Source organism: Mustela putorius, unplaced genomic scaffold (assembly GCF_011764305.1).
Source record: "Mustela putorius furo isolate JIRA1106 unplaced genomic scaffold, ASM1176430v1.1 tig00000129_pilon_pilon_pilon, whole genome shotgun sequence".
Classification (NCBI taxonomy): domain Eukaryota; kingdom Metazoa; phylum Chordata; class Mammalia; order Carnivora; family Mustelidae; genus Mustela; species Mustela putorius.
The window spans coordinates 18873316-18888385 of NW_025421290.1; the positions used below are offsets into that span (position 1 = coordinate 18873316).

A 15070-nucleotide genomic window follows, 5' to 3' on the forward strand; every position below is an offset into this window, starting at 1 on the left:
GCTATTGTGGAGCGATCTCTTAGGTAATTCACTGTTAGAGTGTTTAATCACAGAATCATTGGCAAAGAAGTAAGCACTGTTAAAGTTGTCAATCCAGTATCATTGTCTAGCACATGAAGATTGGAAACGGGGGTGAAACCGGAGAAGAAACAGGTCTTTAAAAATCTCCCAGAATACTTACATAGTCAGTGTGCTCTTCATCAAAAACGCTGGATGGGGGCGCCTGGGTGGCTCAGTGGGTTAAAAACCGCTGCCTTCAGCTCAGGTCATGATCCTAGGGTCCTGGAATCAAGCCCCACGTCAGGCTCTCTGCTCAGTGGGTTGCCTGCTTCCCTTCCTCCCTCTCTCTGCCTGCTTCTCTGCCTACTTGTGATCTCTGCCTGTCAAATAAATAAATAAATAATCTTAAAAAAAAAAAAATGCTGGATGAGCTCTCCTAAAATTAGTTTCATTTAAATGAATAGAGGCAAGAAAAATATGTTTAAAAGTTTTTGTAAAGTGTTTGCCCAGTGAAATGACTCAGCAATAAAGAGTAGTGAATTTTTTCACTGTTTAATGGAACTATAATATGCTAGACACAGTTACAGGGCACTAGATATAAAAAGAGAAATAAAATATAATATGTGGCTCCTTATTTCAAGGAGTATCCAACTGGTAGGCATATACATGTAACAAGTCATTGTAGTGTAGTTCATGAATGTCCTGTAGGAGCTGTACACCAGCTATAGTGAAATCATGAAGAGGAGTATCTCCTTTAGTCTAGAGAAAGATTTCAGAAAACAAAATGTGTTCTTAGTTTATAAGTTTAATTAGTCCTTTGTGAGTGATATAAAAATAAATTTTTATAAGGTAGAAGAAGAAAAAAAATTTTTTTATCATGGTTAATCTCTACAATTTCACAGTAAAAGGATTTCTGTGCTGACATACTTGTCTGCAAAAGACAAGAAAGAAGCATGTTTATGTAGAAATGTCCATGCTTATTATTGGAGATGCAAAATCTACCTTGTCCATTATTTACTTTGTTTCTGTATGTTTGTTTTTTTCCAAACTCAGTATCCTTCATCAAGCAGTCTCGATAAGGCCTGAGGAATTTAGGTGTTCTTTTGGTTTGATTCCAGGGGAGGGGTCTTTAAGTTAGGAAGAACATTCATGTAAGTGTCACATCTCAGAAAAGGATCACTCTTTATTTTTTACTGGGCACCCAAACCATGCTGACAGTGTCAGTCTTGAAAACCTGTACTGGTGTGTTTTAATGATTCCCTCTGTCCTCTGACCTCCAGCCTTCTCATATTTATTTGTTGCTGTTTCCGCCCCATGCCTGGGTATGCAGCTTCACAAGAATCATAGTAAAAGTCCTCTTGGTTGTTTTGTTTTTAGAGCAAATGTGTCATTTCCTTCATCTCCCTGATTTGGGGCTGAGGAGGGCAAAATGTCAAAAATAATGAGGCCAAATGGATCGAAACACTGAATACGAGTCTGAAACAATGCTTAGAGACTTCGCTGTCACAGTCATTAGAGGCAACAAGAAAAAGCTCCTTGGTGGCTGTGAAATGAAGAATCTTTGAAGCAGCTGTTAGGGAATTGGGAAAAAGTCCCAGACGTAGGTAGCACTCACTGGTTCATGTATTTACTCACACAGCATTGTGTGGGGTTTTACGTGCTGGGAAGTGAAGAAAAATAAAAGTCTAGTCCCAACCTTTGGGGAATACTGTGTGGGAGACAGACTTGTAACGGACTCCTGATGGTTCAGGGTTTGCAAATAGGAACTATTGCCCTTCCAACATATGTTTATTGATCCTTTATTATATTCCAGATTCTCTTCTAGGTACTGAGAATAATACAGTGAACAAAGCCTGAAAGATGAAACAAAGATGAAATGCCTCTTTATAGAGCTTACATTCCAGTTAGGGGTGATGGAGGTGGGAAATGGATACAGATAGTGAATAGCAGTCAATATATATTATGATAATAAAAGTCATGAAGTTAAACAGGTAAAAAAGAAATCACTGAAGTCCTCATTAATAAGGCTATATTTTAGCAGAGATCCAAAGGAAGTAAGGAATGAAACCAAGTAGATATCTGCAGAAGAATGTTTAACAATCACAGCTAATATTTATTGAGCATTTACTTCATGTCAGGTGTTCTTCTAAGCACTTTACATTGCTTAATGTATTTAATTCCCACAGAATTATGTAAAGCAGACACACTTATTATCCTATTTTCATGTAACTCCCTAAGTTTGCTACTTAACTCTGAAGATCTTCCTCATGCACTGAGAAAATGTATTCATTCTGTACTAGAGTATAATTAAACCTCTTAATTCACAGTAAAATCATTTGAACATATGGTAGACTTTTTAAAGATACCCTGTTTTAGTATTTTCAAACACATTCTATCTGAAGACTATCAAAATGTTACTTGGTGGACATCTATAAGGAATTTAATAAATAATAAATAAATTCAATAAATTTATTAAACTGATTTTTCATTATCGTTGTTGGATAAGACAGTGCTTCGAGAATGGGGGTTAGGGGAGACTGGTCTGAATTAGCACAGATTCTAAGTTAAAAATTTAAATGAAACTTAACCATGATGTTTATATTCTAAAGGAGAAGTTCAGTGACCAAATGGGGAACTAGCTTAAGAAACCTCTTAGAGGCCACTCATTACAAAGAAAATAAGGAACCTTCAACACTTATAATTAAGAAGGGACATTTTGATGCATGTATGTTTATATTATGTGACATGCCAAGAACATGTAACATACGAGGCATTATAGAATGTTTTCTACCCCATGATGAATTCAAAGATGCTTCGTCAACTATTAAATGCCATAAAGCTCCCCTTACTATTAGAAAGAGGAACTTTGGTCAACAGAGCAGGTTTCCTCCTGCTGGTAAGATGTTAACCTCCCGATGGAATACTGTGATTTCCATGACATGTACAAATTTATTTCTTTTTTACAGGTACCCCACTTATGAATTTATTAGTGATAACTCTATCTCTTGGTCAGCTGGGCTACACAATCGATATACAGAAAATTCACTTCGGGGTGTGATCCTGGATATACACTTTCTCTCCCAGGCAGACTTCCTAGTGTGTACTTTTTCATCCCAGGTAAGTGATAGCAGGACACGTTTAAATGGCCAATATTTTTTTGGTCATATTGAGTTCAGGAAGTTCTTGGGTTGTGTGTGTGTGTGTGTGTGTGTGTGCGCGCGCGCGTTTAATATTATCATGATTCAGGTGCAATTTTTCTAATATTTGGGGATGATCTCTTCTGTGAAAGATTCCACACGCTCCCCCCAAAAAACAATAGGTATTTAGGTATTTAGTTGCTTACAAGCAATCATTGAATATATCTCCAATAAAGCCAGCTATTGGAATTATTTAAACTACATGGCTTGTTCACAGCATTTAACCAGAATAGCAAGTAAGTAAACTTACTTAATACTTTCTGATTTTGCAGGGGTGCCTGGGTGGCTCAGTCAGTTGAGCTTCCAACTCATGATGTCAGGGTCATGAGATCAATCCCCATGTAGGGTTCCATGCTCAGCACATGATCTACTCAAGATTTTCTCTCCCTCCCCCTCTGTCCTTCTGCCTGCTGGTGTGCTCTCTCTTTCTCTCTCAAATAAATAAATAAGATCTTTTTTAAAAAAATACTTTCTGATTTTGTATAGTCAGTATGCAACCAGAATCCATCCACTTCTACACATCGATATGCTGATTCTGAGAGGCTTAAATGCTAAGCATTGTGTCTCACTCAATTGCTTTATAGAAAATAAAGTGTAAATGTAATTCCTTTTCAAGTTCTATTACATTTCTACCAAGCAAAAAACTGTACATTAAATTTAAGCAATACCATGTTATAATCATTCTTTGAGTTTAATTGTTGCAGATAATTACATGTTATGTGCTTTGTGTATTTGTTTTTATGAGTGGTCCAATCAGCCTTGTATACACAGTGGAATACCAGCATAGAAATATTTATTGTTGGTTTTATCCTGCTCTCATTTATGTGCATATTATTGGTTAGTTCGTTCAACAAGCTGTTAAATGACTATTTGTGCTCAGAATTATATTAGGTGTGGAGAGGATTTCCAGGGAGAGTGAAGATACAGATCTTACCCTGGTCCAGAATCTAGTGAGCAAAATACTCACATGAAATAACTGGAGAGTAATTACCAAAAAATACAGATCATGTATGATAAATATTTGCCTAAAAGCTTAGAAGAAACAGAGAAAAGAAAATGTGAAAAGGAAGGCCACACCATTTTCATGGGCGTATACTTCAGAGAATATAAAGAAAGGAAGATTATTTTTTATTTTGTGACAATGCACATTGTCTCAGTGGGATGGTGATATGATTATTGGAAAGATACCTACCCCCGCAAAGGCTATGAGTTTCTTCAGTATGAAATAAAAACACAACTTTCTACCCGGAACAGAAGTCACATAGCAGTAGTCCTAGTTGAAACAGAAAACTTCTTGGCCTTCAAGTTCCCACGAAAGCATCCACTGCTGACATTTTTTTCCTAACAGGGATAAGGATCCGCTCCCTTTTCTATTCTCTTGGTGGGTAGACAGGAGGAGTTAGAAATACGTGGTCACTCTCAGATGTTATTGAGAATCTGACTCTATGCCCACCTGATTGACAGAATGACCAGAACCACCTCTACACATTTTTGAATGCTTATTGTTTGAATGAGTGAAGCTAGAGTCATTTTCCCCAGATACACCACTTCCGCTGTAGGCCCAGATGTCAGGCCTGTCTGAAGTCTGTTCCCGTTGTCCAGGGTTTCTCAGCCTGGACACTTTTTTGCATTACAGGCAGGTACTTTGTCGTGAGGTGCTGTCTTGGGCGTTGTAGGATGCTCAGCAGCATCCCTGGCCAGTAGCACGCCCCCTCAAGTTGTGACAACTGAAAATGTCTTCAGATATTGCCAAATACCCCTCAGGAGTGGGGAAGACAAAAACGCCTTTGTTGAGAATCACTGCTATAGTCATAAAGGTTGGAAATTAAATAAATATATACACATCTGAACACTTAGCAGCCTTACATGTGGACAGATGCTGAGACTTACCGGCCTGTGCTCTGTTGTGCTTTCCTTCCAGCCCTCCTTAATAATACCATGAGGCTCATTCTAGAAAGAAAATCCTTTTATTTTTTTTTTTCCTTTTCAAGCATGTGCTATAGAATTTTTGATTCTTATAACCTCATGACTCTAATTTTGACCCAGACCCCAGGACCTCTGTTACTTTGTGATAGCAGAAATCTGTCCAAGCTTGAGGGGCATATTGTTCATACTACTTTGTTCTATTTTGTGCATAATATCAACCTCAGTGTATTCTCCAGACCTCAGGTTCAGAGAAGTCATTCATATGAAGAAAGATTGGTGCTGAGAGGACTTTTTTCTCCAAAGGATTGAGATTTGTGCTTATATATTATATAGTTACTAATAATTCTTGATAAGTCAGACAAAGTTCATCCAAAATAACTTCTGTTCATTTGAACCAAAGCAAAACTCAAACCAGTATCTTGTATCTCAAAATAGACTTGAATACCTCAGAAAATTTTATGTGAGGGCTCAGAATAAAAGTTTGACAGTAAAAATACCTTTCATTTATGTATTGAGTAGTGGTTTGGTGAATGTGATCACAGCCATTATCCCATACCTTTCTTGATGATTATCAGCTGTGGCATTTGAAATGGTGGAATAATTCCACATTCACTGATAAATCTTTGGGCTTACCTGTATTCCAGCATTTTTTGCAATTATTTTTAGAAAAAAAAATGGGTTTAGTATGGTTCAATATTTTTGCACTATGAATGAAATTGGTTGCTTGATTGTAGAGGTTCTCTTGCTGTAAACCAAAATTGGAATTCTTTGAAATTGCCCAGAAATGTCTCATCATCATCCAGTGGAGTGTGAGAGAAAGTCACAGATAGCATCAAAATGCCAAGCCACTGACTCCTAGCCAGAGAACAAGAATGAGACAACACAGACTCTGGAATCAGACTGGGTTTAAATCTAACTTTGAGCGCTTAGTATCTGGGTGACATTTGAACAAATTACTTAGCCTATCACTGACCTTTTTCCCTTGGCCTATAAAACAGTAACACATAGTGCATAGAGTTTTTGTGATGATTAAAAGTTATATGTAGGGTACCTGGGTGGCTCATTCAGTTAAGCATCTGCCTTCAGCTCAGGTCATGATCCCAGGGTCCTAGGATCAAGTTCCGCATCAGGCTCCCTGCTTACTGGGGAGTCTGCTTCTCCCTCTGCCCCTCCCCACCACTCATGCTCTCTCTCTCTGCCAAATAAATAAAAAGATCTTTTAAAAAAAAAAAAAGTTATATGTAAAGCCCTGAGAATAGTACTTAGCAATATATTAAATACCATCAGGCTCATTCTAGAAAGAAAATCCTTTTATTTTTTTTTTCCTTTTCAAGCATGTGCTATAGAATTTTTGATTCTTATAACCTCATGACTCTAATTTTGACCCAGACCCCAGGACCTCTGTTACTTTGTGATAGCAGAAATCTGTCCAAGCTTGAGGGGCATATTTTTCATACTACTTTGTTAGCCGCTATTGTTATTTATATAGGGGAAAGTATAGTAATACCTTTGTGTGTTAGACTCCACAGTATTTATTTTATTTTCTCTTATTTATTTTTCTTTTATTATTATTTATTTATTTTAACAACCTTTTTTCAGCTCCGTTTCAGACCACACACTCTCCTGTTTTGGAATGTGAAACATGCTGTTCAAGGACTTCTTACTCCTGCTTGTGGTCATGGGTGATGATTAGGTTCCACTGAATAATCATGTACATTGTATATGTATAACAATCCTTTGTTAAGAAGAATAGCCAGAGGGCGCCTGGGTGGCTCAGTCAGTAAGCATCTGACTCTTGGTTTCTGCTCAGGTTATGATCTCAGGATCTTGAGATCAAGCCTTGCCTTGGGCTTGGAGCTCAGCAGGAAGTCTCCTTGAGATTCTCTCTCTACCTCTCCCTCTGCCCGTTCCCAGCTCATGTACTCGCTCTCTCCCTCAACTCTAAAATAAATAAGTAACTCTTAAAAAAGAAAAAGAAGAAGAAGAATAGCCAGTAACATTCAACATTTTGAATTTCTCTGTGCCAGTGTACCTCAACTCTTTTATTTAGCTTATTGAAAAAGAATATCACCATGTAATATAAATTTTCAGAAAACAAAGCTCTTCATTCCCAAAGGGTGAATGATAATTAATAATAGTATTTGCTTTAACAAATGCAAGTAAAATTGTGTATGTGTCAACTTTAGGGAAATTAATCTGCAGACATTCTTATTTATGCCATAGGCATGCTGGGAAATGGGAGAAGACTAAACTGTTACATCCAGAAGGGTGACAAAAGAATAAAACATTGAGAAAGAAATCTCAGCCCAGAATAAAACATGGACAGCCAATTCAAACTTTCCTCAATGATAAAATCATATTCCAGGAGATTATTAGAAAGTGACAAAGAGTTTAATATCCTCTTCATAATGCTTTGACAACCCTGCAGTTTTGTCTCCTGGGTCCAATCCTTTGAGGACTATTTCTCTATAAGACAATAGTGAGAAAGAGTTTATCTGTTGACTGTGAGATACAGTAGGCAGTACTGGAAGAGTGAAATGCCATGCCAGAAGGAAAAATGTAGGACTTGATTGATGTTTGAGAAACTGCAGGCACAAATATCATGGCACTTAATCAGGATTCTTCATCACATTTTGGACACATCTCCCTCAGTCTCAGGACTTCTAATCTTTCTTGGTTTTATATCCGTAAGTGAGATCTGGGAATTCTCTCTCCTTAAGTGAAGTTTTTTTAAGCCAATAATATGACTTTACTCTCTAATTTTGTCACTATTGTTGCTCTTAGTTTTCTGAATCCCTTCATCAGAGCTATTTCTCAAAGCCAGGTTTGTCCTAAAAGCCTCATAAATTGAAGAGAACAATCCTCAAGATTTAATTTGAAAATTAGAGGCAATATTAACATTTTCCAAGAACATCGCAAGTTTTGAAAGCTATGCAGTCACGTTCCAAACTATTCTACTTAGTACTCTAATCTTGTTCTCTATTACTGGAAGTTGCTTATACCCAAAGCATCTATTTTTTCACTTATTTTCCAATTCACAATACCATCTTAAATATGAAATACTGTAATTATAGTTGGTGAAATAGCAGTTGTTATTCAGTTGTTCTCAGTTGTAGATGAGCTAAATATCAGAAAGTTTTTTTTTTTAATACTATTAATCAGGTTTTAGAATCAGTTTTTATTACTCTAGAATCTGATTTACAGAAATTGTAGATTCTCACTTTAAAGGTTTTGGGCAATCAGCATTTTTTTAAGGAGCAATCAACATTGTTCAATAGTTCTAACCATTAAAATCACAATATGACAAAATTACTTTTTTTTCCTGTAGACACTTTCCTTTGTCACGCTTAATACAAAATTCTCTTGGCACTCTCTCTTATCTAGTTCCAAATCCACATACAACACTCCTGGCCTCCTTACCTTTTGAGTCAGATTTTGGAAAGCCCAAAGGGAAGAATCATGTACTACATTCATTTTATTCTAGACAGATGACTCTGGATAGGAATTTCCATTGAGGTAAGGCCCATGAAAGAACAGTGGATGCTGTTCTCTCGTTGAATAACAGAACAAAGTAGTTTACAGGAAAAGTGCATACATCTCTTAGAATCACCCAGGGAGGCAAGAACCTACTTCCCACTTCTCACACTAGGAGATCCTCCTGGTCCCATCTCTTTCGACAGAAAAACAAGATCCCATCTGCTCTGAGAAGGCTTTGGAGGCTCATATAAACTCAGATGGTTGCTTCTCAGGGATAAAATTCAGGTTAATGAAACTTCCTCTCCTTTTTAATTTTTTTTTTTTTTTAATACAGTTGCATCTTGTGTTTTATCCTTTGGCAGCATTTTTGCTCTTACCCATTAGTGTGTGCTTAGTGGTGTTCTAAATGATATAGTGATATGAAATAAATGAAGTAAAACTTACTACATACAGCCAGCCACTGCTTTCAAACCAAAGGGTTTGCCTCTCTCAGTCATGCTACCTGTCCAGTATCAAACTGAGTATGATATCAGCTGAAAGCCTTCATTTACCTGTCACACAATTTGGATTGGTAAAGCCCACAGAGGAAACCGAAAGTAATTAAATGCAAACATTAACACCATAGTCACCTTTCTAGCCCTTCGCAGTAAACTGCTGCGTGGTAAATACAGAGAAATCGTTTTAGCTACTAAGAGTGTTATATGTGGATCTTAGGGGCTAAATATCACTCATGGACCTGCATTTCCACTGCTGGGCTAGTATTATGCATGAAGCAGTATTCATTCAATAGATACTTTCTGAGCACCTACTATGTGACAGTACTAGGTACTTATCCTAAGACAGTTTAGTGCATGTTGGAGACCTGGAAAGAATTTTAATTGTAACTCTACCATTTACTAGCTCATTCCCCCACCCACCCAACTTTTTTTTTAATTTACTTAATCTTTCTGGGGCTTGTTTATTCAGCTAAAATACAGATATTAACAGCATCCTTCTCATAGGCTTACCATTATTGTGATAAAGGATAAAAGGCCTTGTATCAGCCCATCTCAGTGTCTGACATTTGTACCATTTGTTTTTTTCTTTGGCTTTAGAAAATACATATGTTGTCCATAGGCTAATACTTTATGGATACCAAAATATAAGCTGATTGTTAGGATTATCCTCCAAAAGAAAGTGGGTCCCTAAGGGTGTGGGACTGAAGGCCATGTTTTTATGAGGGTGAGATAATAATAGTGAAGAGGAGGAAATGCATCAGGACTCATTAGTACAATGTGGTCATCCTAAGGGCAATGCAAGCTCCTGCATTCCTGGCTAGAGATAATTGAAGAGTGGGTAAAGGGGCCCTGAAAAAAACAAAAACAAAACAAAACAAAAAACCTGACAAGTTTGCCCAAGGCTTGCCTTGGTCTTGTGTTTTATCTTTCTGGTGTTAGAATCCAAATATGGAGATCAGGATCTACAAGAGAAAATATGCTTAGGCGTTTACACACATATACAGACTGCCTGCGTTCAAAATGCGAATCAACCACTTAATAATAGTGTAACCTTGAGCAAATTCCTTAACTGACCTTTGAGGTTCCAAAAAGGTGTCAACAGGAAACTGGGAAGGATGGGCCTATATCCCTCCTACAAAGTCCGAGAGAAGATAGAAACAGTCAAGTACCCTACATATCCTGAGGCTGAGAAATAAAACTTCGATGGAAAAGAGGGACAACCGAACTCAGTTCAAATCATTTGAGCCAAACAGATGAAGAAAGTCGATGAAGTAAAATGAGCACGATAGAATTTATGGAGCTACTTAGAGGGTTAAATTCAACAATACCTAAAAACAATGTCTGACAGCAAAAACTCGGAAAATACTGGCCTCTGTTATTGTCACTATATTTTGCTATTATTGGAGCTGCTTTGTTTTAATTACTTAGTTTCTTCCTTTCCAGAGTCTCCACTTGATTTTGCTTGTCCACTGTGGGCCTTCGGCTGACTTTGGAATTCCCATTCCAAAATTTTTTGACCCTAATTTTGTTACAGTCTCAGTATTCTACCAGTGATCTCAATTGTACCATGACATCCCCAAGTCCCCAATGTAAAATTAGTTTGTTGATGGCGTAGTAGGCTTGCAAGGCAAGTCATTGTCTTGGTTCTATGACTAGTTGAAATTGTAGCACTAGAGTTGGGGTCCATCACTTACTCTTCTTTTTATGTTAGTCCATATTTGCAAAATTTAAAATATTTTCTAAACTTAGTTTTATTTGCAAATTACATATGGCATATGAAAAGCTTTCCTGCAGTTCCTGAAATTCAGATTTTTTAAGAAGTTAAGGTGATGTTTAAACCAATCAGATTTCGTTTGTTCATAGTAGTTAAGGATGAGCATCTCCATTTAGTTTTTGATCTCATAAATACAAGAGTTTTAAAGGACTGCAGGGTAATCCTAATTTTGTTCCAATGAGCAGGGTAACAATTACTGTTAGTAGTATCATTTTTAATAAATGCAAAAGTATTGGCATCGTGACAATAAAGCTTTATTAACTGAGACAATCACAACTGGAGATTTGGGAAAATTTGACTTGAGTTCTCTGTTCACAATATTTATAATCGAAGAATTTTTTTCTCCTCCTTCTCTTCTCCTCCATCTTCTTTTAAGATCTTATCCATTTATTTGAGAGAGAGAGAGAGACAGCAAGAGAGGGAACACAAGCAGGGGAAGCAGGAAACAGAGAAGCAGGCTTCCTGCCTGAGCAGGGAGCCCGATGCAGGACTCAGTCCCAGGACCCTGGGATCATGACCTGAGCCGAAGGCAGACACTTAAGGTTTTATAGGCGAGATAAACACGACACCGGGCGAGGTAGGCACAAGGCAAGACTTATTAAAGGCACTCTCCAGCGAAGTTTCAGGGCTCAGGAGAAGAGGAACCAGGAAAGTCGTGCTGGGAGGAAGTGGGCACCCTCAGACAAGATTCCTGGACTCCGGAAAGGGGAGTAGGGGAAGTCGCACTGGGAGGGAGTTGACAGGGGTCTTTTATCGGGCCAAGGTAGGGCATGGGCTCACATCCATATATGGTAGGGTATTTGGTGATCGGAGGGTATGGGGTGGGGGGTCCTGATACTTCTGTTTCCTGCATAGGTATCAGGTTACCTATGGAGACGTGACCTGGGCATACATTCTTTTGGTGGGAGAGTCAAGGGTTAAGGAAAGGTGTGGGGGGGGGCTGGAAGACGGCAGGATGCAGTGGTCATTTTTACTGTTCCTCCTGCACTCCTGGAGCCCACTGACCCAACATTAACAACTGAGCCACCCAGGCACCCCTGGAAGAATTTTCTAAGCAAAATGATAGTATTCTCTCTTCTGTCTTCACCTATTCTTAGAAAACTAAAACCCACTTACTGTATTGCGTATTTAGTAATTGCTTAAAATGTTACTCCCTATGAAAATCGTTATAAACTTTGTCACCATGCAGCAGGCTCAGTGTACAAAGTTCATATTGTGGAATTTCAGCAGCCATCCAGTGGGTATAGTAGGTACTCTTTGAACAGAAGAAATTTTTTTTTTTAAGATTTTATTTATTTATTTATACAGAGAGAGTGATCACAAGTAGGCAGAGAGAGGTGGGAAGCAGCTCCCTAGTGAGCAGAGAACCCGATGCGGGGCTAGATCCCAGGACCCTGAGATCATGATCTGAGCTTAACCCACTGAGCCACCCAGACGCCCCTGACAGAGGAATCTTTTAAGTAGACTTAAATGCATCAGGGAGTTGCATCTTCACCGAAGCAAGTCTGTCTTACTTTAGTTACAGAATGCTAATATCTACTCAGGGCTTTTAAAACTCTTTAGAACGGAAATGACAGATATGTTTTAGTTCACTTGCCAATGCTCGTTGATTGTCAATAATTACATGAATTTCTATTGAGAAGAGTTCTGAGATTAAGTCAAACCTAGCAAAAAAGAGTATGTGATTGACTGAGACTCGATGAGGGGAAGCGGGGTGTGTGTAGCAGCAGTAAAGTATTTATAATCCTAATGTGCAACCTTAAAATCCTTCAAGGGCACAAATGAGGTCTTACTCATTTTTCTATCACCAGGGCCCAACATGAGGTATACTGTTTGACTCTTAATAAATGTTCATTAAAATTAACTGATTCATATTTTTAAAGTACTTTGCATTATATTTTTTTTTCTCTGAGAGACTTTAGTTGTAGTAATCTTTTATGGTTTTTTTTAAGATTTTATTTATTTGTCAGAGAGAGTGAGCACGGGCAGACAGAGTGGCAGGCAGAGGCAGAGGGAGAAGCAGGGAGCCTGCAGAGCAAGGAGCCCGATGCAGGACTCGATCCTAGGACCCTGGGATCATGACCTGAGCCAAAGGCAGCCGCTTAACCAACTGAGACACCCAGTCATCCCAGTAATCTTTTATTTTTAAAAAAAAAGAGAGAGAGAGAGAGACAATTATGCACAAAGATGAAGACTGACTTGTACCATACCTGAGAGCAAATGGACTAAAAACCTGTGACTAGTGAAAGGGTCCGTGGACAAAAGGACGAGACTGATACAAAGCGAAAGTTAAGTAGGGCTTTATTTTGCGCCAAGCATCGAGAATCAAACTGACCGGCCAGGGCTGTCTCTTGCAAAGAGGTGACCCCTCCCAGCCTCACAGACTAACTTTTATAAAGCAAAGGCCATGTGGTGGAACCTGGCCACACACAGGTGGCCAATTGAAATATAATTCACCCTATAGTAGTTATTTGAACTAGCCTATCACTCTGGTCAGAATTGACGCCCAAAAGGCTGGGCCCACATTCTTGGGTGGTTAGGGAGGTGCTTTCCTGATTGGATGTCTCCACCTGGCTTGGCTCATCCTTGGCAGGTAGGGAGGTAATACGTGCGCTTTTACTGATTGGACATTTCCACCTGGCCGGGCACATCCTTGTATCTGGGCTCCGTTATCTCTGCCCAGCCTGACATGTCCTGGTATCTGTGCTCCGTTATTGGGGGCTATTTGGCCGTATTTCACCAATTCTGTTTCTAAGCGCTTTCCTCTTGAGGGGAAGAGGCGGGTTCAATCTAAGTTTACTGTATAAACAACAAAATGGCTCACTCTGGCTAAGTAGGCCCTTACAACTAGAATCTACTACTTCTCATCTTCTCAGTCCTAGTCCTGGTCTAGTCCTAGTCTATTTGGCCAAGGGCCTTCAGATTGATATAAAGGAGATTTTATGTATACTAACATTTTTTTTTCATTCTTTCCCAAGGTCTGTCGAGTTGCTTACGAAATCATGCAAACACTTCATCCTGATGCTTCTGCAAACTTCCATTCTTTGGATGACATCTACTATTTTGGGGGCCAAAATGCACACAACCAGATTGCCATTTACCCTCACCAACCTCGAACAGCAGATGAAATCCCCATGGAACCTGGAGATATCATTGGTGTGGCTGGAAATCATTGGGATGGCTATTCAAAAGGTGTCAACAGGAAACTGGGAAGGACGGGCCTATATCCCTCCTACAAAGTCCGAGAGAAGATAGAAACAGTCAAGTACCCTACATATCCTGAGGCTGAGAAATAAAACTTTGATGGAAAAGAGGGACAACTGAACTCAGTTCAAATCATTTGAGCCAAACAGTAGATGAAGACGACCCTGACCTTACAACACATGGTGAAATGAGTAAACAACTTCAAGCACCAGGAGCAACTGGAAATGACAGATGCTTCACTGGTGGAATTACTCTTTAACGAGGGCTATAGCGCCCTTAAACTCATGCACAGTCCAATAATGTACTCACATATAACATACAAACAGGCTGTTTTCTACTGTGCCCCTTCTTTCAAGATTATGTCCCCATGAGACAAACACTGCCACATTGTGTAATTTAAGTGACACAGACATTTTGTGTGAGACTTCAAACATGGTGCCTATATCTGAGAGACCTACGTGACCTAACGAGAAGACCCGAATAGCTCCCTACTGTGGGGAGGTTGATTCTTAGCCAGTGGTGCTATTGTAACCACTGAATTCACTCCAGTCAGCAGATTCAGAATGAGAATGGATGTTTTTGTCTGGATTTTTTTTTTTTAAGTAATTGCATCAGTTCATCCACTTCATCATTAATAAGTGAAGGGTACATCAGAAAATAAAATATTCACCCTCCATTAGAAACTTTTGTAAAACAATGCCATGAACGGATCTTTAGTACTCAATGTTTCTGGACATTCTCTTTGATAACAAAAAATAAATTTTAAAAAGAGGAATTTTGTGAAGTTTCTAGAATTTTCCATTGTTGGATGATGCAGTGTGGTCAGCTTTACAGTTTTCTAGTTTTTCTGCCTTTTTTTTTCTGTTTTCTGATTACCTACTCAATTCTTAGGTCAAACAGTCATTAGTCCATTTTAACACTGAAAACTGAATTTAGTTGATATGCATTACAGAGTTAAGAGGAATACACTCTGGGTACTTTTATTTTTTTATTTT

At 38.6% G+C, this 15070-nt stretch overlaps 1 protein-coding gene across 6 annotated transcripts in view; it reads left to right on the forward strand.

The window, feature by feature from the left end:
- FUT8 (fucosyltransferase 8) overlaps positions 1 to 14850 on the forward strand; it is a 294755-nt gene extending 279905 nt beyond the window's left edge. For all 6 annotated transcript variants that reach the window (XM_045070563.1, XM_045070567.1, XM_004738949.3 and 3 more), the window contains 2 exons: positions 2967 to 3117; positions 13850 to 14850. In XM_045070563.1, the coding sequence (XP_044926498.1) occupies positions 2967 to 3117; positions 13850 to 14167 (469 nt within the window). In that variant the 3' untranslated portion in view covers positions 14168 to 14850. The remainder of the gene's footprint in view (positions 1 to 2966; positions 3118 to 13849) is intronic.
- The last annotated feature ends 220 nt before the right edge of the window (positions 14851 to 15070 follow it).